We start from the raw sequence: 27,371 nt of genomic DNA on the forward strand, positions 1-27,371 counted from the left end.
ACAGAGTGGAAATGCTGCATTTTTGCGAATTAGTGAATTTCAGTGAATTAGAGAATGTGTTATTTTTTTATCCTGAGTACATATAAGAAACTTGTCTTTGTGGAAATACCCCTTTAAAGAAGTATTCCGATTTCATTATTTTCTTTATTTCATTAGAGAATATGATAACATTTTTCTAGTATACATCTAAAATTTTATTTACATGTCTTTACAATATCAGCTGTAACTGATCTTATCTAATTTTTTGGGTTGTGTTGAATATGATTTTTAGGTAACTTTTTTTATAACCTGATTTCATCACTTTGAGACAGACATTCATATTGCACATTACATAAATGTAGACAGCCTTGTAAATAATTTAAAAATGAATATGAGCACACCAGGGCCTGACTGCAGTTTGGGGGTAACTGGATTTCCAGGGACCGCAGTGGCTGGCTTGTAGTGTGGCCCACGAGAGCAGGTCTCATGCATGCCTTTCAGGGCCAGCGGGGAGATGCAAGAAGAGAGGGGGGCTGCAATTTAGAGAAGGAATCCCCCTGGGGCATTCCCAATGTGTGTCTGGTAACAGATACCTGGGCAGATGATGAATGGGAGGCCTAAGGTGTGGGTGGCAGGCCAGGGATCACATGGAAATCTTGAAACAAGTAACTCAAAGTTTCTTTTATGATGCGCAGTCCAAAAAGGGCACACACAAGTAGTCTGGTTAGCTGTGGCTCAAGAATTTTGAGAGTAGTAGTCGAAGGGCTGGCAAAATGGAGCAGGATTGGCTCTGCTGCTTGGGCAGCAATGTGGCATTCTCTGTGGTATCAGCCCAAGAAAATGCAGAGAGACTGACTGATAAGAACAAAGAAGAAAGACTGAAGACATGCTGACCCAGAGCTTTGGAATAACCCCTATTTATACCTTTTTCAGAGCTAATTCCAAAGCCTGCTGAGCCACCAACTAATCACCAGCCTGGGATTCTGCAGAGAAGAATGTAGTTTTTTTGTCATTTAATACTTTGTGACGGGTTTAATTTTTGGCCAAAATTAATACAGGCGGTCCCCTACTTAAGGACATCCGACTTACAGACAACCCATAGTTACAGACAGGCCCCTCTGCCCACTGTGACCTCTGGTGAAGCTCTCTGAATGCTTTACTATAGTCCCAGATTGCAATAATCAGCTGTAAAGTGTCTGTAATGAAGCTTTATTGATAATCCTCGGTCCCATTACAGCAAACAATGTTTAAACTCCAATTGTCACTGGGGCCAAATTTTTTTTTGTCTGGATCTACAATTATAAAATATACATTTTCGACTTACATACAAATTCAACTTAAGAACAAACCTCCGGGGACTGCCTGTACATTGTCAAAAAAAAATTACAGCCTGTAAATTACACCTCCATTTAGTTTTAACCCCTGAAAGGGTTAACACACTTCTTAAAGGAAACCTACCACTTGTAGTGGCAGGTTTCTGATGGAAACACCGGGCACCAGCTCAGGGTGAGCTGGTGCCGGAGCTTATTTTCGTTAGTGTTTTAAACCGCGGTATCGCGGTTTAAAACACTTTTTAAACTTTATAGCCGGCGCAGGCAGGTACGTGCTCGGCGCTTACCATGCGCGCAGCTCTCATTCACTTCCTATGTAGCCGATACTGCGGTTTAAAACACTAACGAAAATAAGCTCCGGCACCAGCTCACCCTGAGCTGGTGCCCGGTGTTTCCATCAGAAACCTGCCACTACAAGTGGTAGGTTTCCTTTAAAGTTGATTTTTCATACACTGAAGGGTGTAGTTTCTAAAATGGCATAATTTACAGGGTTTTACTGCTATTTAGGCCTCTCAAGCTTAGCAGGTACCTCTAAATAAGGTTTTTTGGGAATTTTATAAAAATAAGAAAAATTGCACCCACAATTCTGAACCTCCTAACAACCTAATAAAGAGAGAGGATGCATAAAAAGCCACGCTGAAATAAAGCAGACATTTGGGAAATATTAGTAATAAAGTTACTTGGGTGCTGTCACTATCTGTCTGAAAAGCAGAATATTTAAAACTTTAATAATGAAAACTTTTTAGAATTTTTTTCCAAATTTAAATTTTTTTCATAACTAAACACAAAAGATATCATCAAATTTTTTCTATTACTTTGAAGTACAATGTGTGACGAGAAAACAATCTCAAAATCCCCTGGATATGTTAAAGCGTTACAAAGTTATAAATCAGGTTTGGTCCTAAGGCACCAAAATGGCTTAGGCACAAGGGGTTAAACACTGATTTGCCACAACACTATCAATAACAACATACACAATGGGACATATTAGCAGGGGTAATTTGCTTAACAAAGCCGCTGTGAATTACAGACCAGAAATCACTGGAGACTTATAGAAGTACATTTATAGTTTGATCCTTCCTATAGATTTATTTTGAAAAGTTTCATTGTGTGATTTTCTGCAATTATACCTAGAAGATTGACTTAACTCTACAGGTTTGCTGTCAAAGGTGAGGTTACCACACTGCTTAATACTGATAAGTGTACTCATATTTTTCTTGAGTATATTTGATTACAACATTTTACAGGTAGGGCACGTTCAGAATTCCTTACCACTTATTGTTATTGAAATATGAGGGGAGATGCACTAAAATCTCTATAAATTGGATAATCCAAACTGCAGCAATGTAAACATATGCCACAGGGGTAATAAAAATCATCAAATATTTTCATTCATTTTCTGATTCTGCCCTGAGATTTTAAGAACATGGACCACAACTTCACAACCTTCAAACATTTTCAGATTTTCCAGGAACATATCAATAGTCTAATAATGTCTATTTGGAAATGTCAACAAGGCTGTTTACACCCAACAATATTATGGTCAGTGTTTGTCTTGGTATATGTAAAAGTAAAAGCTGGAAGTTAATGTAAAAAGAGAAATAGTGGAATAGAAAGGTTTGTACCTCGTCTATGTTCTACAGTCATGTCTAATTTTTGCTAACAAATCTTTGCCAGTATACTATATAGAACAGATTTAAAGCATAGGTAACAGGATATGTGCCCATAGTATAAGTATCTCATCATACAATGGAGATATAGTTACTCTGGCTGTTGTACTGTTTGTTCATTAAAATGAAATATAGCATTCACCCCTAAACAACATGTGACATACTATCATATTACAGTGTTCTTAAGGAGCTATGAAGAGGGCCCTTAAAGGAAACCTACCATTTGATTTGATGCATTATGAAGCAAACATACCTTGAGAATGCTGTAGCTACATTGATGCAGGATCATATCTTGGTTAATCCTTGAGCTGAGTGGTTTTGCTGAAAAAACTATTATAACATTCAGAACCTTGGGAAAGTTGGGACAGCATGGCTGCCAACATTAACACATTACACACTGGAACTTGGAATTACAAATGGCGGTTAGTCAAGCACTAATCAACCTGAGCTGGATCACTCATACACAGCAGCTGGGGATGGTGCAGCAATTGATTATTCTGTCAGATTGATTGCCTCATCATCTGCTGCAGAGAAAAACTCTCCTGTGCAGGAGCATAGTCCTTTATCAGCTCCTGGAAGCTGCTTGCAGCACAGAAAGAGGTTGTTGAGGGTGGTGGGTGCCAGTGCTGAAGGTATTACGTTTTTTCGATGCTTCCTGGGGCTACTAGGAAGGGGTCTAATAAATCACTAAGGGGGAGCTCTTTCAAATGAATTACTAAGGGGGGGGGGCTACCTAATAAATCATTAGTGGGGCTTAGGAATGACTTAGGAGAAGCCCTGTCTGAAGAATAACTAAAGGGAAGCCCTGCCTATTGCCCTAGATAATAAATTAATAAAGGGATCAACCTCATGAATTCTAAAGGAGGACCATGCCTAAAGAATGACTAAGTGGGAGCCCTGCCTAAGGAATTACTAAAGGGGGCCCTGCCTAATTAATTACTAAGAGGGGGGGGGGGGCTCTACCTAATGTATTAATAAGGGGAGCCCTACCTTATGAATTACTAAGGGGGGAGCCCTTCCTAATGAATTACTAATAGGCAGCCCTATCTAATGAATTACAAAGGGGGGGGGTCCTACCTAATGCATTACTAGGAGGTGCCATGCATAAGGCATTAATAAGGGGAACTACCTAATTAATTATTAAGGGGGAGTCCTGGATAAAGAATCATTAAGGGGGGTCCTGTCTAATGAATTACTAAGAGGGAGCCCTGCCTATTGAATTACTAAGAGGGAGCCTTGCCTAATGAATTATTAAGAGGGATCACTGTAACTGGATTACTAAGGTGGAGTCCTGCCTAATGGATTACTAAAGGGGACCCTACCTAAAGATTATGGGTTGAAAATGTGGGCAGATGTGGTGTGAGGGGTATATATGATATATGTTGGGACACAGTGTGGTTAGTTGTGGTGTAAGGGGTACATTTAATATAAGTGGGGTTCAGGTGTGAGGAGTATATAGGGTTATGCTAACCATGTCTGTTTTATAAACCCGCTGAGATGTGTCATGGGTGTATAGGTTTTCATTTAGTATTGCAGTATTATTCAGTCTTTATGTAATGGTCATGATGTAATGTTATTATTTAGACCTTGTAAATAGGTATCATTGGTGATATTGTCCTTTACATGGTGGAGTTTGTTAAATAACAGTATAGCGGTCATCATTAAATGGGATTTATATTCGTGAAATTATAAGCAATATGGGTCTTTGTATAGAGTCTTGTGTTCATTCTATAAAGAGGAGAATCTCCTCTTTAACATTACATCTGGATTATGTTTGGTCCTTAACAGAACCACTCATAAAGTTGTAGTAAAAAATTTTGATTTTTATATAAAGCTTTCTATTTCCGAGAATCCCAATTGTAAATTTAAGAATGGATATCTACAGATCTGTGAAGCCTACGTATACAATCAAAAATAAAGAGGAGATTTGCAGAATTGTAGAAGTAATAGTAATTGGTAAATGTGTTTTCAGTTCTACTTTGCATTAAAAAAAACCTTTAATTGAAAAAAAAATTACAAAAAAGCATATTTTTTCACTTTTTTATTCATTCATCGGCTAATTTTATAAAGAAAAAAATATGTAATTAATAAAACTATCCTATCAAGTTAAAGGCTCACATATCATGAAAAAAATAATGTAAATATTGTTTTGATGTGTAAAGCTTTTCCAAAGATATCAGAACTGCAAAATTTTACCTGAACAGTCACAAAGGGGTTAATCTGGCCCTGACCATGTTAACCTCTTCCCGCACTTTGACATAGAGTTATGTCATGGTGATCGCCCGCGCTCAGAAGCTGATCTTTGCTGATTGCCGCGGGATCCTGCAGTAACAGCGACTATCGTGATGCTATAGATGCCACGGTCATAGTGGCCTCTATAGGGCATTACCGCGATGATCGGCATGGAGGTGCCAGATGATCGGCATGGAGGTGCCAATCATTGCTATGGCAGCCCTGAGGTCCAATGAAGGAGCCCAGAGCTGCCTTCAGTAGAAGCCTGCTAGATCATACTGATTGCAAGTTCTAACAGTTCTAATATCAGCCTATGCAGAATGTGTCACGGGTCACAGGCACACCCGTGCCCCTGTTGCTGGCAGCGTCCCCGGCCCTCACTTACCTCTCCACGATCCTGCTCCAGTTTCAGCTAGGCCGGGCACGCACCGGCACTCGAAGATTTAAAGGGCCAGCGCACCGGCCCCTGCGTTGCTCCTGTGTACCGTTCCCGTTACCTTGTCCGTTCCTGTTTCTGCTGATTTCCTGTTGTGACTCTGTACCTGACCTCTGCATCTCTGCCGCCTGCCCTGACTACTTGCCTGTGCCTGACCTTGAGCCTGGACTGAGATTCTGTACCACTACCTTGGCTGCCACCGCAGGCTAGTCGAACCTGTGGAATGACCTGGTGGCACCCCGCAGGAGCAAGACCATCCTGCTTTGCGGCAGGCTCTGGTGAAGACCTGGTGCCACTTAAATTCCGGTCCCAGGTGTCGGCTAGTACCATCTCCCATGGTGGTCCAGAGGGTCCACTGACTCCGAACCCTGACAGAATGCCTATGACTATAATATGTAATACATTAGTATTGCAGTATATTATAATGAACAAGTGATAAAATGATCACATGTTCATGTCCCACCCAAGGACAAAATAAACTTTTTTTTTTTTTTAAAGTGCAACTAAAAAATTTATTAAAAAAGAAGTTTCCTAAAATCCCATCCCATATAAAACAACATATATAATAACCTCTACAATAAAAAAATTTTTTCATTGAACCTGTACGGTGAACGCTATTAAAAAATGCAAAAACAAAGTCACAAAAATTATGAAATTGTCCCATCTGACCTCATAAAAACAGCATACAAAGTGATCAAAAAGTAACATTTACCCCAAAATGATACCAAGAAAAAGTACAGGTTGTCCCACAAAAATAAGCTTTAAAACAGCCCATTAATATGTACATGGTGATAAAAAAAAACAAGTGAATTTCTTACAAAATGAGTTCTATATTCTGCAAAACAAGTTAACCATAAAAAAGCTATATAAATTGGGTATCGCTGTTATTATAATGACCCATAGAATAAAGATAATGCATTATTTTTATGGTACGGTGAACGTCCGGTAAAAAAATGCTAAAAGCCATAAACAAGAATTAATCATTTTTTAAACCACCACCAAGAAAGAGTTACCGTATATACTTATATATAAGCAGAGTTTTTCAGCACAAAAAATGTGCTGAAAAATCTCACCTCAGCTTATACACGATTCAATAAAAAAAAAAAAAACTTACATACTATGATGCAGCCGCTGTTGACATCATAGTATGCGCCGGCCAGCAGATTGCATGGACATGTCTCTGCCGGCTGTTACAGCGGAAAGAAGACAGAAGAGGACCTGCGATGAACACCAGGAAGCCGCAACAAGCAACGGGGATGCCAGAAGGTGAGTATGTAAGTTTATTTTTTTATGCTGGCTGGCTATATACTAAATGGAGCTAGAAGTATACTAAAGGGAGCTGGCTGTGTACTTAAGGGGGCTGGCTGGCTGTATACTTAAGGGGGCTGGCTGGCTATATACTACTGGGGGCTGACTGGCTATATACTACTGAGGGCTGGCTGGCTATACACTACTGGTGGCTGTATATTTAAGGGGGCTGGTTGGCTATATAGTGGGGGCTAGCTGGATATATACTACAGGGGACAGGCTATATACTACAGGGGCCTGGCAGGCTATATACTAGAGGGGACATGCTGGCTATATATCGGGAGGCTGTGACCAATACATTGGTCCCCATGGCTTATACTCGAGTCAATAGCTTTTCCCAGTTTTGGTGGTAAAACTATGGGGCCTCGGCCTATACTCAGGTCAGCTTATACTCGAGTATGTACAGAAATAAAATCTGATTATTAACTATTGAACCCCCGTAAATGATGTACCTGAAAATTGGATCTCATCCACAAAAAACATAATCCCCCATATGTCCAAATTACAAAAAAATAAACATTTCATAGTCTGTAAAATGTGGTAATGCAAACCTGCTTGGAATGGCATTCCTTCCCTTCTACGCCCGGCCGTTTGCCCATACAGCAGTTTACCACCACATATGGGGCATATCAAACTTTGTTTTTCATCATTTAATACTTTTTGACTGTTTAATTTTTGGCCAAAAGTAATGTATGGTCTAAAAAAAAATGACAGTTGAATAATGAATAATTTTTAGAAATTTTTGCCAAATACTGTATCTGTTTTTTTCATAACTAAACACAAAAGATATCAACACAAACACAAAAGACGATCATGCACTGTGCCGCGATTCACTAAGATCGTGCGCCCGATATCATGCATGTGTCGCTTCCCCTCTCAGGTCCGACAGAGTTCACCTTCTTCTCCCTACGCTCAGTTGTATCATCCGACGGCCCACCACCTGATTTCTGTTGCAAGAAAGCTAGTGCAGCCACGACACAATCCCCAGTTAAATACCTGTCCCAGCGGCGCAAATCCCAAAAAATCTGAAAAACAGAAGTGCGACCCTGGCCCCTTAGTAAATAAGTGCCATTATGTGTAGTTAGGTGCAAGTATCCGAGCAGCTAAAATAAAAGTTGTTATTTTCACTCTAATTCAAAAATGTTTTAGTTTTTTCTTTATCTGCATGGGTGTGAAGATTCATGATCCACAATATATTATTTCTGTCTGCATGGCCTGCTTTTTATCATAATGACTCGCCAGTGGTTCTGTCAAATCTGGCGCTCTGCAATCTCCATCAGCTCCATAGAGATGAATGGAGAAAAACGGACAAGCACGACCGTCTGCTTCATTCATTTCTGGAAGCATAGAGGGTCCAACGAAGGTACCGATCAGCAAGTTAGGCCCAATCCTGTGGATAGGGCCTAACTTGATTGGTGGGGAAACCCCTTTAACCCTCTGCCAGTAACACAAAACAACAAACACAGCCTAAGGATCAAAGCTAGCCCATCTTTAAATTTACGGGCAGTGAGGCTGCCTGTGGCCTTACAATACCCAGGAAAAGCTGTCTTGAGACCCTCTAATTTGCACTCTAATTTTCCAGGCCAAAGCCAATGCCAGGCAGCAAGCACACAGTGAAGTCCCCTTAATTCAAGGTACAGGTTAGAGTTCAGTGTCAGGTAAGGAATGTAGAGTCGGAGATCAGTATCTAGGTTGTAAAATAGAGCCAGGTCAAATACAAGTCACAAGGAACCGCTGTCACCGGAGGAGGTGCATTTTTACTGGAGGAAGGACTCTTTAAACATGGGTACACTAGAATTTAAATCGTAAAATTTAGGACTCAAAAGCTGCTGTCTCTAGGAAGCAGAGGAAACTCTCAACAAATGACGGAAAAGTCCAGGAAAGGTTGGCAAGGCCAATGAAGAGAAGGCACGGTAGAATTTCTTAGATTGTGCTCAAAAGAGTGTTTCATATCAGTCGGGTTTGGCATTTGGCAAAAATTTGTAAAAAAATTCTTCAAGGTTCTAAATTCTCTACTTTTGAAGCAGATAGTCACAGCATCAAAAATAACTTACATTTCCCAAACGTCTGTTTTATGTTGGTATGATTGTTTAGACTCCACCTATTTTAATAGAATGTCATGAGGCTTACAATTTGGGTGCCATATTTATAGCTAATTCATAAACTTTACGGTCTAGAATGCTCAAACATGCACATACTGTTTACAGTCAGAACCAGAAGGGATCTGACTCCCCAGGACATGGGGCAACCTGGGGCACTTGGTAGACCTCAGGGCTGTCCTGAAGAGGGTCAAATCCCCCATAAGCGGTAGGGCCGGTCCGATCCTTAGCAGAAATCTCTTACACATTGCGGTCATGCTTGACCGCAGAGTCTAAGGGGTTAACACTCTTGATCAGAATCGGCTGCAATTGCGGGTTAACACAGCTTCTGGTCGCAAGTTGGTAGCCGAAGCTGGGCGTAATAGAACATCCTTATGCGGGAAGTATCTTCGTACTTCCCTGGTAAGTGTAGCAGTTAAACAAATGTTTTTCCCCATAAACTGTGATATTATTGCTCTCCAAGAAGGCATCCAGGCCTCTCTTGAACATGTAAAAAGAGACCACCTTAACAACCTCCTGCAGCTAAAAGTTCCATAATCTCACTGCTCTTACAGTAAAGAATCCACATATATGGCGGTGGTAGAATCACCCCTGTACTTTATGTTCAGATATTTGTACATTGTAATGAGGTCTCCCTTTTGTCTTTTTTTAAGCTGAATAACCCTAAGTTTAGTAACCTATCATTGTATTCTAGTCCCCCCCCCCCCATTCCTCTAATAATCTTGTTTGCTTTCCCCTGCACCCATTCCAGTTCTACTATGTACTATACACTAGTGCCCAAAACTGCACCCAATATAGGGTCTGACCAGTGATTTTTATACCAGATTTAGTGCTGTTGTGGCAATGAACAGATGTGACCTGTCATTCAACTCTAATAGAACCTGGTAATAGGTGATGTTCTCATAACTGTTATATGATTCTTCCCTAGTTTGTGGATAGGGACAAACTTTTGAAATTGGCAAAACTTATTTAACCCCTTATCACCAATGCTTCTTTTCAGGTCAATGACCAGACTCTATCTTTAGAATCTGACATGTGTCCCAATACATGGTTATAACTTTGCAACACTTTAACATATCCAGGTGATTTTGAGATGGTGATTTGAGATTTAATTGATACGTTATACATTTCATTTGAGAGGCCTAAATAATAGTTAAACCCTATAAATTACACCTATATGTTAAACAAATTGTAAAACAAATCTTATGAAGTCTGTTTACTCTTTAAGTGTTTAACAGGAAAATACATTCATTAAGGTCAAAAATTACACGTTCACAGTGGATTAAATGATAAAAAGTTCTGCAAAGTTTGATCACTCCCAAGTGTATCGATATCTACATGTGGTGGTGAACTGCTGTATAGGCCAGAGCGTCAGAAGAAGTACCCTTCCTAATGTAAAGACCTGATAGGGCGGTCATTAAGTGGTTAAGACAAATGAAACATTATGAAAAATTGATCTTATTGAGTAAAAGGTAGAGTCCCCTAATGGAAGGGGATACCACTTATGTTTTAGGAAATAAAGACTTTGACAAGGAATATTTAATATTTTGGTTATTGTTTAACAGTTCTCCCAAAGTAATGGATAATAACAAGACACAAGGCATGTCATTTTACCTACAAGGATTTGAAGACATCAACAATAGCAAGGTCATCCTTTTCCTTTTCTTCCTGGTGATATATGTTGCAGCATTAGCAGGAAATACTTTGATCATTGTTGTTGTAGTTAACAGTCCTATCCTTCACTCCCCAATGTATTTCTTCATATGCAATCTTTCCTTTGGCGAAATCATTTTCACTTCTAACATTATCCCAAACGTTCTTGGAGCTGTGTTGACAGAAGATGGCACAATATCTGTGGAAGGATGTTTCACTCAGATATTCCTGTTTGGTGTTATCACTGTAACAGAATGCTTTCTTCTCACCATAATGTCCTATGACCGTTATATAGCTATTTGCTTCCCTCTGCAATACTACACGGTTATGGACTTCAGGCTTTGTAGGAGCCTCTCCATAGGGGCATGGACTGGAGGTTTAATTTTATCTATTGCATCAAGCTCCTTTATATATATGTTAACCTTCTGCGGCCCGTATCTAATTGACCATTATTTTTGCGATTTCCTGCTGGTTTTAAAATTATCTTGTTTAGACACTACCATACTTCACCTTGAAACAAAAATATTATCTGTGCTGGTTACAATGCCATCTTTTCTATTTATCTGTTTTACGTATTTCTGTATAGTCAAAACCATTATCAAAATTCCTTCAAGTACAAACAAACAGAAGGCTCTATCAACATGCAGCTCTCACCTAACTGTAGTGTCTATGTACTACGGGTCGCTGATTGCAATATATGTCGCCCCAAAACAAGGAAATTTGTACAACATGAATAAAGTACTTTCATTACTCTACACCATAGTGACACCAATATCAAACCCAATTGTATACAGCCTACGAAATCAGGACATGAAAAATGCATTTGCCAAGATTATTAGGTATCTATTCTCTTACAACAATAGCAAGGTTCCACAAATCAAGTGACAAATGACACATACAAATCACTCGATAGTTACTTGTAGAAATAGCTGTACAAATACTGTATACACTTTCCTTCTGTACAATTGTCTTAGGTGGTTAAAGGAAATTACCATCTAAATCAAGCATGACAAACCAAGGACTCTTTCACATCGGTGAGGTTTTTCACGTTCGTTGTCCAGTGATTTCCACAGATGCCTCACAAAGCCAAAAGCGCAATTTGATTCCTTATGTTTGCAAAACAAATTCACAAAAAGGAAAAACGGGCGCAAAGAGGAATAAAAATGGTAAAAGATCCAGAAACCACCACGTTCAAAACAATACAAATACAGTTATTCCTCTGCCTCTACGTCCTCCTGTCCTGAACAATATTGACGAACAAACGTGGTACCTTTCCGATGCGCAGTCTAGGTACTCGCAGATATAAATATTGTCTTTAATTTCAATATAACGTCCTGAACCTTCGGTATTCAGAATACCATTATGTCCTCTTACGATATTCCCACTCCGAAGAGGAGTTTCCCTTGAGCGTCTCAGCGGTGGTGGGTGATTTCTGTGTTACTGCTAGTTCCTCCGGCCGGGGAACTCAGTCTCCTCCACAACAGTTCCGCTCTCTTTGCCTCCTCTCCTGTTTGTCACTTGGAAATGAGAAGAAAAAACACACAATAGTGCAGTAGGTCCTCAATTTCTTAAAATCTTCTTTATTGAGAATACTCACAAAAGTGGAAGTTTAAAAAGGCCTTATACATAAAAAACACGCTTGGTAAAGTGTGCCCTGGTCCAACTTCCCTTTTTTTATATTTGTAAAATGCTCTTTCACCCGTGTTTTTAGTTTTCTTATGGTTCTTCCTATATATTTCAAACAACATGGACAAATTATCATGTAAATTACAATTTGGGTAGTGTCACAGGTGGCAAAGTGTTTGATGTCATATGATAGGGAATTATCTGATGAGGAAAAGTTGTGAATACCTCCAGTATTCATCCTACCAGCACTCCTGCATGCTTTATATCTGAAAAAACCAGTGTGTCTTTATTAAAAACTTGATTATTAATACTACTGTGTACTATATGGTCCCTAATATTTTTTGACCTTCGATGAATATTGAAATTAAAGACAATATTAATATCTGCGAGTACCTAGACTGCGCATTGGAAAGGTACCACATGTTTGTTCGTCAATATTGTTCAGGACAGGAGGACGTAGAGGCAGAGGAATAACTGTATTTGGCTTGTATTTTCACTGATCCATTGTCTGTGGAAAAAAATCTTTTTTTTTCACTGATGTGGATCACAGACGGCAATAGAAGCCTACAGGTCCGCAAAAAAAAACCTGATAAAACATTGGGGGTGTTTCTTCACTGATGAGGCTAAAAAAAACAGGTTTGATGTTTTCAAAGCAAAGCTAAACCTTTTTTTTTTTTGCGGACAGCGACAAAACGGATGCATCACGGAGAAAAAAACGCAACGGATGCACAACTGAAGCTAAGCACCAATGACAATGTGAAACAGCCCTTACTCATATATCCAGGCACCATGACTGTAGTAATCTTATATTTATTATCCAGGGAATCCTTGCTTCTAAAACCAACTTTTAAAATGTTAATGAGCCCAAGGGGCTACCCTTGTCCCACTGTCTCCCCCTCCCTCCCTGCTCCCTCAGCACTTGTGCAATCAGCGCTTTCTGTACACTACACAAGTGCTGAGGTAGCGGGGGGAGTGAGTCAATATAACAGTCTGTAATGCCAGATCACAAGTACTCCAATAAAGGTTATATTAATTTCATGGGACCTTTCCATAATCGCAAATGTAACGACCGTAAAAAACATTCTGTTTTTTACTCTCCTCATTCCATAAGCAATAACTTTTGTATTTCCACTTTTACAGAGATGTGTGAGGGACAAATGGTACTTTTTAGAGGCGCCATGTAATATTCCAGGCAATGTACTGGAAAGCTGGAAAACAAAATCCCAAGTGCAGTAAAAAAAAAAGTGTGATGTGGGCCATTTTTATGGGGTTTATTCTGCGCTCCAAATTACACTTTCTTCTTATTCTTTGGGTTTTTACAATCACATGAATCCCAAATTTACATATGTTATATTAGCTCTATAATATATATATTTTGTACATAAAAAATATTTGACATTTTGCCAAATTCTAAGGCAATAGCTTTTCACACTTTGGTGTATGGACCTGTGTAAGGTGTCAATTTTTGCTGTATGTGCTGGTTTATTAATTTATATAAATTATATAAATATGACCGCTCATGGATGGAAAAATAAGGGAAAAAGTGGCTATTTTGGCACAATTTTCCATTACGGTGTTTATAGTCAGGACTTTTTTTTATATTTGATAGAACGGGCAATTTGGGATGTGGCAATACTCATCATTATGATTTTTACTGTTTATTTTTATGTTTTCTAGAGAAAGGGGACGAGTTAAACTTTTTTTTTTTTACATTTTTTTAGCATTATTTCAGACCCTCCAGGGTACATTATCATATACAGGTAGTCCCCGGGTTACATACAAGATAGGTTCTGTAGGTTTGTTCTTAAGTTGAGTTTGTATGCAAGTCGGAACCGTATCTTATTAAATGTAACCCCGGTCAAAAATTTTTTGGTTGGATTTTAAAAATTTTGGGTTGTCATAAGAACCAGGATTAACAATAAATCTTAATAACAGGCACCTGTGATAACTGTTATAGCTGTTTATTGTAGCCTGGGACTTAAGTACAATAAATTACCAAAATCCAGAGGTCCGTTTGTAACTAGGAGTCGTATGTAAGTCAGGTGTTCTTAAGTAGGGGACCGCCTGTATTGCAATTCTGATTTTTCCTGTTGATCTCTAAGTCTGCCATCTGCTGGCTATTAGAGATCATTACACATGGCAATCCTACAAGTCACAATGAGACCAAAAGCTTCCAAGGCAACCCATTGTGGCCCACTGATGATGTCACGGAGGCAGCAATCAGCCATCAAAGCCCAACCTCAGCAGTAACAGGAAGGTGTCAGCAGTATCATAGAGTGAGCTCTATCCATACACCCCCTGCAGCACCAGGACATTATGGTAAGTCCTGGTGCATGTAGAGGTTCGAGATCCCAAAAAAATGGGGGAGAGAAAAAGAAAAGTCAACAAGCACAGTAGTACATCCAGTAAATAGTTAATTTAAATTTGTGTGCAACTGCTTTATTGATAATCCTTGGTCCCATTACAGCAAAAAAAAAAAAAAAGTTTAAACTCCAATTGTCACTGGGGCCAAATTTTTTTTGTCTGGATCTACAATTATAAAATATACAGTTTCGACTTGCATACAAATTCAACTTAAGAACAAACCCCTATCTTGTATGTAACCCGGGGACTGTCTGTATTCAGCTTTTGTAATTTTACCTGGTGTCTAAGCATGTCTATAGCGAGTTGAGGTAGGCATGGCCTCCACAGGCTGAATTCAGCAGCTCCTCCCCTAGCTTTCTCTGCATGCAGCAGTAATGTCATATGACCAGTATGACATTGCAGGTCCTTTAGCCTTTTAACATTAGAAAACTGTACACCAAGCATATATCATATCAGAATCCTATCACATGAAATCACAGCAGTCTGCGTGGAGAGAAGTAGAAGTCCATGCAGGCATGTTTTTTTGTAGGGGGCCAGATATGTGCATGGCTTACAGTTTGCTAATGTTAACACACTAAACTTGTTTAACTATTATGACTATAGACATTGTAATGGACAACCTATATTTTGCTAGACTTTATATTGTGTATGCACTTACCATATTCTATTTTCTCTGAACGTGATATTCTGTAACGGAGTGTCTAAATACAAGTTTCCGACGTTAGGCATTTGTCCATGTGCCAGTGTTAAAGCTACAACTAAGAAACTAAGTTAATTTAAGAACTGATCCTTGCAATGGCATTATGTTCTAAAATATTTTGGAAATAAAGTGTATAAGAATATTTTTCTATGGAGCCAAACATTTCAACAAGCAAAGAGTTGATTTTTTTCCCCTTACTCAAGGTGATGTAACTGACCGTCCTTACCACAGTAATAGCAAACTAGATGCTTCTTTCGCCCACGGTGTCTAACGGCCATCACTGCACATACTGTATCATTGTTTGGGCTGTAGTAAAAAAATCTTAGTCTTATCCAGTAGCTGGGAGGGAGGGCGGGGGGGGCTACCTACCCATACATCTCATAATATTTGACCAGCTCTATGATGTACAACTCATCCCCGGTCGATGTGGTCAGTGTTCACATCTCATTCCATTTAGTCAGTGGCCCAGATTACTTAAAATTGTCAGATTATTCTGGTGCACGATTTTCAATAATCTGGCACACCCTGCACCTCAATTTTTTGGGTGCACCTTTAACATACAGCATGACAATTGTCGAATTGCTGTATTAAATGTTTTGCAAACTCCAAAGAGGCACTAACTAGGGTTGCACAATGTATCAAACTCTTGATACTTGTTTGATAGTTTCAAACTCTGAACAGTTCAATACTCTTTTTGTTACTGAATGGCTTGTGCCATTCTACAGACTCCTACTAGCTGTTGAGCATACAGAAGAGTCTGCTGGGCAGTGTGGCACAACCTTCCTCTAGTTTCTTCTTGGCTGGTAGACCATAGTTTAAAGTTTATCTTAATACATCAACAGAAAAAAAAAAGTAGAGCAACAGTAGATGAGAATTAGCTGCCAAGATCCCATTAAAGGAAATCTACCAATTAAAAAAGTAAACATACAGATACTCACCTTGATGCTGATCCCAGTGCTGTCCTTCGCTGTTCTTGACATACCAGGATCATCAAGTAAAGAAACTTTATTAATATTAAAAGGCAAGAGGCAGGGACAAGATGTCCAGTGCTCAGGGCTGCCAATTATGCACGCCCCTTTGTGATGTCACCTCCTTTTCCATCATGGGGGATCAGAAGCTGAGCCAGGAGTGTCAGACATCTTGTCTCTACGGTAATTATAAGGTTTTTTCCTAGGTGATGCCAGCGTGTCAAGATTAGTGAAGGACAGCGCTGGGATCAGCATCAAGAGGAGCATAGCTGAGTATCTATGTGTTTTTATTTGGTAGATCTTTAATGTGAAGCAGTCATCCGCACATAAGCAGACTGTGCATCACTTGTCCATTGTTCGCAGCATGAGTTTGCACATGTTGATATGCAAGTAGCCCTAGGACTACAGAAATGTTTGATCAGAAGGAAAAGATAAGCCATTACCCAAAAATACAGTAAAATAAAAATGCTTTCCATCTAGAGCCATTCTGTCCATATCCTTGCACCAAGTACCTGTTCAGTAATGTGAAGCTTTTATTTTAGCTGACACAGGCTTTGTGTATGGTGGAAATAGGAGCTTTAGTGATTTAGACTATGCAATACTACCCAGACATTAAGCTTAAATGTGTGGATAAAAATGTCATACTAAATTACATTTGTGATCACTGACATTAACCACACCACCCGGAAGAAGATCTTATCTAAACATCTTCATTAAGCAGTGCCTGGAACACAAGAACCACCAATAATTCCACAATTTGTATGTAGTCAAATACACAATCCCATGCACATGTATTTTTTTATTTGAGGCAGAACTTTTACAGTTTAATCTTTCTTGGCTGCAGCCTTTCTCATGGCAGCCAGCACACTGCTGAGTTCTTCTCTCTTTCTCTTGGCCCGGAAGTGAGTTCCAATCTAAGGGTATGAGTAGAAAACAATCAATGTGATTTTGTCAAGAATATAAAACATGTGGAACACTAACCTGAAACATGGCGGAATCAATGTTAATAACAGCATGGGTAGGCATCCTTCTGTAATGCTAACATCAGCCTGGTAAGGCATATTAAAGGAAACCTACCACTTTAAAATTACACTTATAAACCACAAATACCTTGCAACAGCTCAGGGAGAGCTGATGACATACCATATTTTGACTAGTTGCAGAAACTACTGTATTCTGTGAAAAACTTATTTATTTTCAAACCCCACCCTTCGGCACACCCCGATATTGCTATGCACACCATGCACGCGGCCAGCTACGGACGATAAAAAGTTTGTGCCCATGCACGAAAGGTCACTCGTATAGTGCGCACAGCGATATCGTGGTGCGCCAAAGGGGGTGGGGGTGGGGTGAATATAATGAATACAACAGTTTTTCACGGAATACAGCGGTTTCTGCAACTAGTCAAAATATGGTCCGGCATCAGCTCACCCTGAGCTGTTGCAAGGTATTTGTGGGTTATAAGTGTAATTTTAAAGTGATAGGTTTCCTTTAAACCGTACAATAAGCACTTTTTTTAATATACACCGCATTCTTTAGTAGTAACAGGGCAGGCTGCATGAGAATAATGAAAGCATGACAGATAGACTTGAACATGTACCCCTTTGCTTGGTATCAGTTGACATGCATGCATCACTAGCATTTCCTTGGTTATCTTTCGTAAGGGAAATCACAATTTAGCCCCAAATAGGGGGAGGGGGGTTATACTACATACCCTTTTCTTGATGAACTTGAGAGCCCTTTTGTCCTTAGAGACTTTCAACAACTCCATGGCACGTCTCTCATAAGGGGCAAAGCCACAAACTTCACGGATCATGTCACGGACAAATTTTGTGTGCTTGGTCAGGCGCTAAGAGGGAAAAAAAAAAAGTTATAAAACATTTGATAAGAGATTTATAATAGCTCTTTAAAGAGGACCTGTCACCCCATTATTAGCAGTGTTAAACTGCTAGCTTTATCAGAACCTTATGATAAAGTTGGCAAACTCTGCACTGCCAAACACTCAACGCATCATGTAACTGCGCCTTGAGTCGCAGTTTATGTATTTTTGATGCATTCCAAAGGCTTCAGCCTTTATCATATGCTGAGGTTTCATTGCGTTTTAGCAAAAGCACTAGAAATGCAATGTAACCCATGTATGTGATCAAACACAACAAAAACGCAACGCATCGTGGGAAAGCACCCTCAGGGTGCCGAACAGAGCTTACAGCTGTCACATGAAGCCTGTCAGTCAGTCAGCCTTTTTCCCGTGGGAGGGGCTGTCCAGGGAAGAAGCAGCACCTGGGACCACTCCCTTATGAATACACCAGACCGCTGTAAGCTCGGTCTGGTGTTTTGAGGGAAGGTACTGATCAAGCAAGCAGTGTAAAACTGCTAATGCAGTAGAGCCTAAAGAGTTTTTTTTTAGGTCAGGTTAATATCAAACTAAAACATTAGCTGCACTTCAACATATGCTAAAGCATACTCAATAGCCAGCTGGTGAAAGTCCTATCCCTTTATGATATATTGACCACTTATCCCAAATCCTGCTTCACACAACATTGTGATCAATATTTTGCCAGGCTCGGAAACAACTAGTTTTAGCATACAAATATAATACACTGATGTGTGAAACTAGCCATCACTGAATTCTATAAACTACAGCGATTTGTAGGTCTCACATCACAAATGGTGTGTATAACCCCTCAGTATGACTTCACCACTCCCCCACCCCTCTCACTACTCAAGGCATTTGTAAACATTTTAAGATTTCTTCTGTTGCCAAATATCCATGATCACCGTGATCCTGTCAGTGTCCTCCACAAGTTTGATAGTGGCTTACGGATCCCCTCGAGATAATCAATAACTTGAAAAACAACCTGTCATTTCTAATTTGAGTGGGTCTTGCCATAAAGTGGATTATATTATGAATAGGGCTTGACACAGTGCAGTCACATGTGGCACAGCGTTTACAGCACTCAGAAATGTACTGTGTCTTAATAGTGCTACGCAAAAGAAAAAAAAATTGTATTTTATGTCATCACCTGTTTGGCATAGGAAAGTTGGCTTGGTTTTTGTGTTGAAGATTATGAATAATACTAAAGGCATCTGGGATTATTCCAAAGTGGTGATGGCTACACCAAGAAAAAAGAAAAAATTCTAGTCCGCTACTTACATCCTCCGGGGGAGAAAAGAAGAAAAGTCACCACAGTAAGGCTGATATATGGCAAAAAGACTGACAGGGAGAATCCAGTTAAAATGCAAGTCAAAAGGTCACATGGTGTTTCTTATAAACACCCTCAGCTTTGGCACAATTGAGAATTTGAAAGACTGCAGAGGCCATATTGTTAATGGGATACAAGTCCTAATAGCCTCTTAAAGGGCCAAATGCATCTAATTCAGTAACTATACTGTGGATGCATTAGAGCAGTATGAATAACACCACAATACTGGATAATCATGAAAAACAGCAAATGAGAAAAACATTTTAAAGACTGCACTGTTATACTCACCCCTCTCCTGCGCGAGTGTTTGGGCTTTGTGACATTCTTTGACACTTTATGGCCTTTATTAAGGCCCACGGCCATAGGATACCTGATCGCCATTCTAAGAAAAAAAACAGAATGCAGAATAAGCACTATCCAACTCTGCATTTTAGGGAGTGTCCCAGACTGATTAGCATAATTTTCTAACAATATTTACCCAATCCCAACATAGAGTGCTAATTAAATAAGTCCTGAGAAGCATCATTCCTTAGGAACTACTTAAGACATGTCTACCACCAGTACAAGTGATGACAAATTGCCTTTAAACATTACCATCTTTCCTTTAAAAGCAGCAGCATTCTTACTTCTAAACTCATTATACAACAAAAAAAATTATCACAATTCTAAGAAAATGATCTTAGTCATCAGGATGTTGAAAATAAGGTTTCAAACTTGTTAGAAGTTGACAAGCTATTTAACACCCAAAGGAATTCTAAAGTGTCTACAAAAAGATCACTCATCCATGCATATTTCTGTGTGGCTCAGAACAGCTTAAATGGCACCATATTCTGGGACTCCTATGCATTATTGAGGAGCTCAAAGGTAATTAGGATAAGAGTAAAACAACACTGATCACATAACCTTAATATTCATTAAGATGACTTGTAGACATACAACCAGAAGGAAATCTGTACAGAAATACATACAAAGTCAGACAAATACGTGAATGATAGGAGTAGTCTTCACGGGACATATGTATTAGCCATTGCAGAGCAGACAGCACAGACCCATCAAGGTGCACCGCTAGTCATTACTTTGGACATGGCGTCCCATTAGTAAGCGGTTCAGTTCTACAGTCACATAACTGACAAGCACTAGCATGGATGCAGCACTGCCCCGCATCAACACCGGCCACCATTTACACGGCACAGCGGTGGCCATAGCGCCTTACAGTGCCTCATCCCACGGACACGAATATCAAATGCTAACGTGCAGAATACACGAGCGCCTCTAACAAATAATCACATAGTTATCTACCAGACACACACTGCGCCATGCTAACCCCAAAAGAAGCCTCTCAAGAGAAGGATGGAAGAGATATTACAGAGATTTGCAACACCGCCAGCATAGACATACCTGGGAGGTCTGATGGCGGCTACACCGGAAGGAAGGAGCGTAACCGGAAGTTCCTTATTTCATATGTCGGATGAGTCCTCCAGGACCATTGAGTGAATGTAGAGCGGCTTCACTCATTTACTAATACTATGTGTACGTCATTTTCTCGCGCCGCCTGCTAAACTTTATTGTTCTGTAGCAATGAGTGCTCGTACAGAGTTGACGTATATACAGGTTGATAATTTGTAGATTATTTACTGGAAAATTCTCCAAGTTCAGTCCCCTAGTGATGCTTAGACAATAAAGATCATTTTAACCCACTTAAAATTTTACTCCGTTTTATTGCTGTACTTATAAAAAGGGATATAAACACGCCCCTGGTCACACCCCTAGCTATGGGACCTGTGCATGAATTTACAATGATTGCGTTCTTTCAGGGCGCGTTCACACGTTGCGTTTTGGCCTGCAGTTTCATTGCGTTTGAAACGCATTACATCATGTGCATGCATTAACAACGCGTTAACAAACTTAAATGGTAATGTAATTAGGCAAATCACCTCTCATCATGCTTTTCAAACTGAACCAAAACGCAACGTGTGAACGCGCCCTTATGGTGCTGTCAGACACTGCAATTGCAATACATTTAAAAACACAATTCAAGCATAGCATAGGGGGAGGTAGCCATTAAAAGATTGCAAGACCAGTGGGGATCACAACTATTATCTTTAATAGTCATGGGAGGGCCCCGTTCCAGTAATAAATACCATTTTTAAACAAAGGTTATAACAGCTCTTCTCCTGCGCTCCTCATCGCCTAATTATTTACACCTCTTTGCCTCCTCTTCCTCCCCAATTCCCAGTAGGATAGCTGGCATGCGCAGCAAGAGGCGCGCATAATTATGTAATGAGGAGCGTCGGGGAAGACCTATGATCAGCTTTTGTTTAAAACAGCATTTATGACTGTAACAGGGCCCTCCGGGGATTCATAAAGATAAGATGCTCCGATCGGTAAGTCACCTTAGCTTTAAAAAAAAAAAAACTTTTTTTTTTTAAGTGATTGATTTCCTTTAATCACTTTCCGACATGTGTCATTTCTGTACATAACACGTCGGCTGTGGGTAAGGAAAGGACTCACAAGATGCACCTTCGATCACTGCTGGCACTGGTAGCGGGTGCTAACCTTTTGATTGCCATCTTGTTTCTGGTCGTTGCTCCCAGTGACTCCATCAGGGTTCAACAATCGGTTACCATGACAGCCTTGGGTCTTCATAAGACCTGAGACAGTCTAATTACAGAAGATGTGTTACGATGTGCGATTTGCACATTATAATAGATGATGTGTAAAATCGCCTTATACTACCATACTGTAGTATGGCACTAAAGGCGGTCCCCTACTTAAGAACACTCGACTTACATACGACCCCTAGTTACAAACGGACCACTGGATATTGGTAATTTATTGTACTTTAGCCTTAGGCTACAATAAACAGCTATAACAGTTATCACAGGTGTCTGTAATGAAGCTTTAGTGTTAATCCTGATTCTTATGACAACCCAACATTTTTAAAATCCAATTGTCACAGAGACCAAAAAAGTTCTGTCTGGGATTACAATGATAAAATATACAGTTCCGACTTACATACAAATTCAACTTAAGAACAAACCTACAGACCCTATCTTGTATGTAACCCGGGTACTGCCTGTATATGGTAGCATCAATTAGGCAACCTAGGGTTAAAGTACCTTAAAGTGTCTGAACAGCTCCGTACACCGAAGTAATCAGTGCCAGAAGATGGCGAAACAAAGCCTTTTTTTGTACAGAAGGTTTGAATTTTTTAAAATGTATTAAAACACAATAAAAACCTATATAAATTTGGTATTCCTCTGACCCAAAGAATATAGAAGACATATTATTTGGTGTGCGCAGTGATAACCAAGCAAAACCAAGCCCACAAGAAAATGGCACAAGTGCATTTTTTCACCAATTCACTGCATTTGTTTTTTTTTTCCCACTTCCCAGTATATGGCATGGGATATTAAATACTGCCTTCACACAGCTCTTTATATTGGGGAAAAAGATTATAGATTTTTTAAGGTGGGGAGTGAAAAATGGAAATGCAAAAAACGAAAACAGGCCAAGTTAAGTAGTTAACGTACATGTACATTCTCATACACCCACCAGGGGTGGGGGGAGCTTTATCATATGCCATGTCATGAAATTTGCAAGCTATAGCAAGGGCAAATGAACGCACAACGCTGGCCGCTCTGTAGCTGGCACACCCAGGGCATGGAGATGGTGTGAAGGGGAAAATAATCACAATGCCTGGCGGTTTGCAAAGTAAAAAATGGGACTGTCCTACCGAATCCGGGGCGGTTGTTATTGCTGTTTTAGCTCCTATCACTCAGTGATGGTCAGTGTAAGATTCCAGAGTGTGGGAAGGGACTCCCTAAGCAGACACTTCATGCCTCTGTGCTATGAGAATGTGCTTAGATTCATAAACTTTCATTCATAGATAAACTTTCATTTAGCCTAACTAGTATCTGATAGAATAAGAGGTGATGAGGTGGATATAAATACAACGACACTCTCTGCTCTATTGTAAAATAAGTGGGTTAAATATTATCTTTATTTTGTAAACATCACTAGCGGATTAAAATGTGAGAACTGTCTTTTAGGGTGATGCCACACGTCCCGGTTTTGGGCTGTTTTAAAGCATGCATTTTCAGTCTGTTTAAAAACGCATCCGTTTTTTACCGTTTACCATGCGTTTGACCAATCCTACAGCCTGGCAGGTCTCCAGCAGTTGGTGTGTGCAAGGAATATGGAGGGAGAGGCTGATGTACTGGTTCTCCGTGGGGCAGACTCATAGGCCTCCTTCTCAGGACCGGGGATCCTCGGGGTCCGTCTTGCAGGCTAAATTCGATCCACTCCCCGGCTCTCAGGTTGTAGAGTTGCTCTGGCAGGTCAGGCAGTTTTATGGACAGGCGGGGAATGAAGACCTCCCGTCCACTGAAGTCTTCTGTGGCAAAGCCGAAGCCCCAGCAGACTTGGTCTGTGGTCCAGTTGCGTTGGACTGAGGCGCCCTCTTTGAGCGGCCTGCCACAAACCGCTGGGCAGCCATCTCCCTCCATTTCCCTCCCATCTGTGCTGATCAGAGACAGCGTCTCTTAGATTTTGGAGGAGGGCCTCTCCTCTGCCCCGGGTGGGGGTGCTGGTGTTGCGGGCTTCTTCTCCGGCACAGGCTCGGGCTCCACAGGTGGGCAGGCAGGTGTCAGAACAAGAGCGGGAACAGCCGGAGGATCTGCAACAGCAGCGGGAGCGGTGAGGATATCTTCAGCCGCAGAAGGCCCTGGAACCAGCTCCGGAGCAGGAGTCGGGGCCCGGGGTACCAACATGGTAGCAGGTACCGCCCGGGTAGTCCATGGTGCTCCATCACTGACCGGAGGTAAGTCTTCATGACGGAGGCCCAGGTCATGCCTTGGTGCAGCCAGTGTCCCGTGAAGGTTCTTCGGACCGGCTGGGCAGAGACCACGATTATGGTCTCAAGAGCTTCAAGGAACTCCGGTCCCTCAGTAGTGGGTAGAGGTCTGGGACCAGACATGGTGCTGATGACATCTCTCCAGAAAGTTCACTGAAGTTCTGGCGTTGCGTTGAGGTGTGGCAGGAAGTCCACTTCACGCCAGAGGGTGGAGTCAAAGTCCTTCCCGCCAAGGGCTTTGGCGGGCTTTATTTCCTTCTGCACCACAGAATTAGAAGGTAGGGTTTGTGCCATTCGCGCATGGGCGGAACTTGGTGAGTCACCTGGATTTTCCCATCAGTGTGGATTTTGGCGGGCTGGAGCTCCTTGCTGCACCATGAAGACTTCCAAAGGTTAACACTTTAAGCGCTGCAGCACCGAATGTAGCAGAGATGACAAAGTTCTTTTGCAGGGATTAACCTCCTGGGTGCTGGAGAAGCGCTCGACAGCACGTGGCGATGCAGTAAAACAGTCTATGTTGTAGAACACAATCACTTGGGCCTTAACCCGGATGGCAGCAGGGTTAGGCAGCATAGTCTTTTAATAAAAGGACAGTCTATAGTGCTAGTATAAGGCACAGAAGTAGAGATCCTGTTCCTGACACCACTTACAACATCCCCCACTGGGGCCTAGCCTTTTCTCGGGGCCTGGAGGCAGCTGCTATTATGTAATGACCAGGTTCTAGAGCTTTCATAGAGGGTTCATGACTCCCTCCGTTAGCTCCTAACCTGGAGAGGGCGCTGTTCGCAATTACCAGCATGCCTATGTATTGGCAGGGGTGTTGCACATACAGCATGGATCTGGCTTTACAGGCTGTTACAATGTCTCACCTTCCCCCTGCTTCCTCAGCACTACCTGCTCACTGCACATATAGGGGGAGGGGGAGACATTGTAACAGCATGTAAATCTAGACCACAAAAAGGCTAGGGTTGCCATTCAGGCTCATTAGCATAGTTTAAGTTGCTTTTAGAAGGAAGAAAGCAAAGAATAACAAATATAAGAATATTATCATTGTCAAAGTGCCTGGATCTATGAGTAAGTGTCCCTGGTTTATTAAAGGAAACCTACCACTTCTAGTGGCAGGTTTCCGATGGCAATACCGAGCACCAGCTCAGGGTGATTTTAGTTAGCGTTTTAAACCGCGGTATCGCGGTTTAAAACACTTTTTAAACTTTATAGCCGGCGCAGGCAGGTACACGCTCGGCGCTTACCGTGCGCGCGGCTACATAGGAAGTGAATGAGAGCCGCGCGCATGGTAAGCGCCGAGCATGTACCTCCATGCGCCGGCTATAAAGTTTAAAAAGTGTTTTAAACCGCGATACCGCGGTTTAAAACACTAACTAAAATAAGCTTCGGCACCAGCTCATCCTGAGCTGGTGCTCGGTATTGCCATCGGAAACCTGCCACTTCAAGTGGTAGGTTTCCTTTAAGCTTGAGTTTGATGGTAGATTTCCTTTAATGCTAGGTACCAAGTGATCTGTAGAGGTCGTTTTATAACTGCTCCTCTAGCTGTGTGTTCAGAACCACATTGTACCCAATCCGCGTCTGACATCTTCCTAAACTATACACCCCGTTCCAAATAATATGCAAATAATATTTATCTCTGATTTTCCTAAATGGTCAGCTCAAATGACAGTACAATAAAGGTAATCACCCATTAGAGTATAAATCGAATTTTATTGAACAAACCTCCCAATGATAACAGTATATTCAAAATTAAAAAAAAAAACTTAAAATGAACAGTTCCAAATTATTATGCGCAGTGAAATTTCAAAACATTTGCATAGACCATTTAGGAAAATCAGAGATAAATATAATTTGCATAATAATTTGGAATGTGGTGTAAGTGATTCCAATAAGGAAATGCTCTACGGTATTGTATTTAGCACAGCCATGTGCCATCAATTGAATACAATGGACATGTGATGTCATACTTAAAGAGTAACTGTCCTTCTGAGCAAAAAAAAAACAAAACATAAAATTCTGATCCAGGTGGAAACAAAACTGTTGTACACAAACTGAAATGGGAACAATTCCTTATACACTGCCAGGAAACAAAGGCGGAGCTAAGACCTTGCAAAACAATCCGTAGCAAGTGACTTGTCAATTATTCACTGCAGATATAAAAAAAAAAAAAACTTATAAAACCTGAAAAAAACACTGATGGAGCTGAGGAAAATATTGAATAGTCACAATTTCTCTACATATGAGTAAGCCAACCACTAGATGGCACTCACTTTTAAATTCTTAAACCCACAAAAGAAATTTATATGCCATATGCCAGTGGTGGCGAACCTATGGCACTGGTGCCAGAGGCGGCACTCAGAGCCCTTTCTGTGGGCACCCGGGCCATCGCCCCAGCACACCAGACAGGACTCAAAGAATGCTACTTTGGACTTTAGAAAGAGGGAGAATGAGTAGACAGGGCCGAAATATCTTTGGAGGACCTCCTGCTGGCCCCTCGATTTTCCATCTTTCTACTGTGTTGCTGTGTTCTACTGTGTTACTGTGTTCCTCAGGAGGGCCAATATGATTGAAAGTTGTTGAACAGGGAGCAATAAATTACTGCTTTAATTTTAGTTGGCACCTCGCAATAAATAAGGGGGGTTTTGAGTTTGCAGTTTGGGCACTCGGCCACTAAAAGGTTCGCCATCACTGCTATATGCTGTATATAGGGGCACATTTACTAAGGGCAGTGAACAGACAGTAGGCATACCTCCCAACCGTCCCGTTTTTCACGTGACAGTCCCGTTTTTTGGGCTCTGTACCCGCGTCACAGGCGGCTGGGCGAATGTCATGGCTTCCCCCCCTCTCCCCCGCTTTGTCCCGCCTCCTCCTGGCCCCATAGATAAGAGCTGCAGAGCAGCGGAAGCATCGGAGCCAGGAGGAGGCGGGACCAGGCCCTGCT

The 27,371-nt window shown here is 40.9% G+C and overlaps 2 protein-coding genes across 2 annotated transcripts in view; one reads left to right on the forward strand and one right to left on the reverse strand.

Moving 5' to 3' along the window:
• Positions 1–27,371, forward strand: part of LSM7 (LSM7 homolog, U6 small nuclear RNA and mRNA degradation associated) — a 528,664-nt gene that overhangs the window by 263,584 nt on the left and 237,709 nt on the right. The window lies entirely within an intron of this gene.
• Positions 15,513–21,121, reverse strand: RPL36 (ribosomal protein L36). Its single transcript, XM_072113924.1, has 5 exons — positions 20,968–21,121; positions 19,858–19,951; positions 18,081–18,215; positions 17,165–17,280; positions 15,513–15,525 (listed from the first exon to the last, which is right to left on the reverse strand). Exons 2-4 carry the CDS (start codon positions 19,948–19,950, stop codon positions 17,191–17,193), a joined length of 318 nt encoding a protein of 105 aa, XP_071970025.1. The 5' UTR covers position 19,951; positions 20,968–21,121; the 3' UTR covers positions 15,513–15,525; positions 17,165–17,190.

The sequence above is a fragment of the Engystomops pustulosus genome, chromosome 1, assembly GCF_040894005.1.
Source record: "Engystomops pustulosus chromosome 1, aEngPut4.maternal, whole genome shotgun sequence".
Lineage (NCBI taxonomy): Eukaryota > Metazoa > Chordata > Amphibia > Anura > Leptodactylidae > Engystomops > Engystomops pustulosus.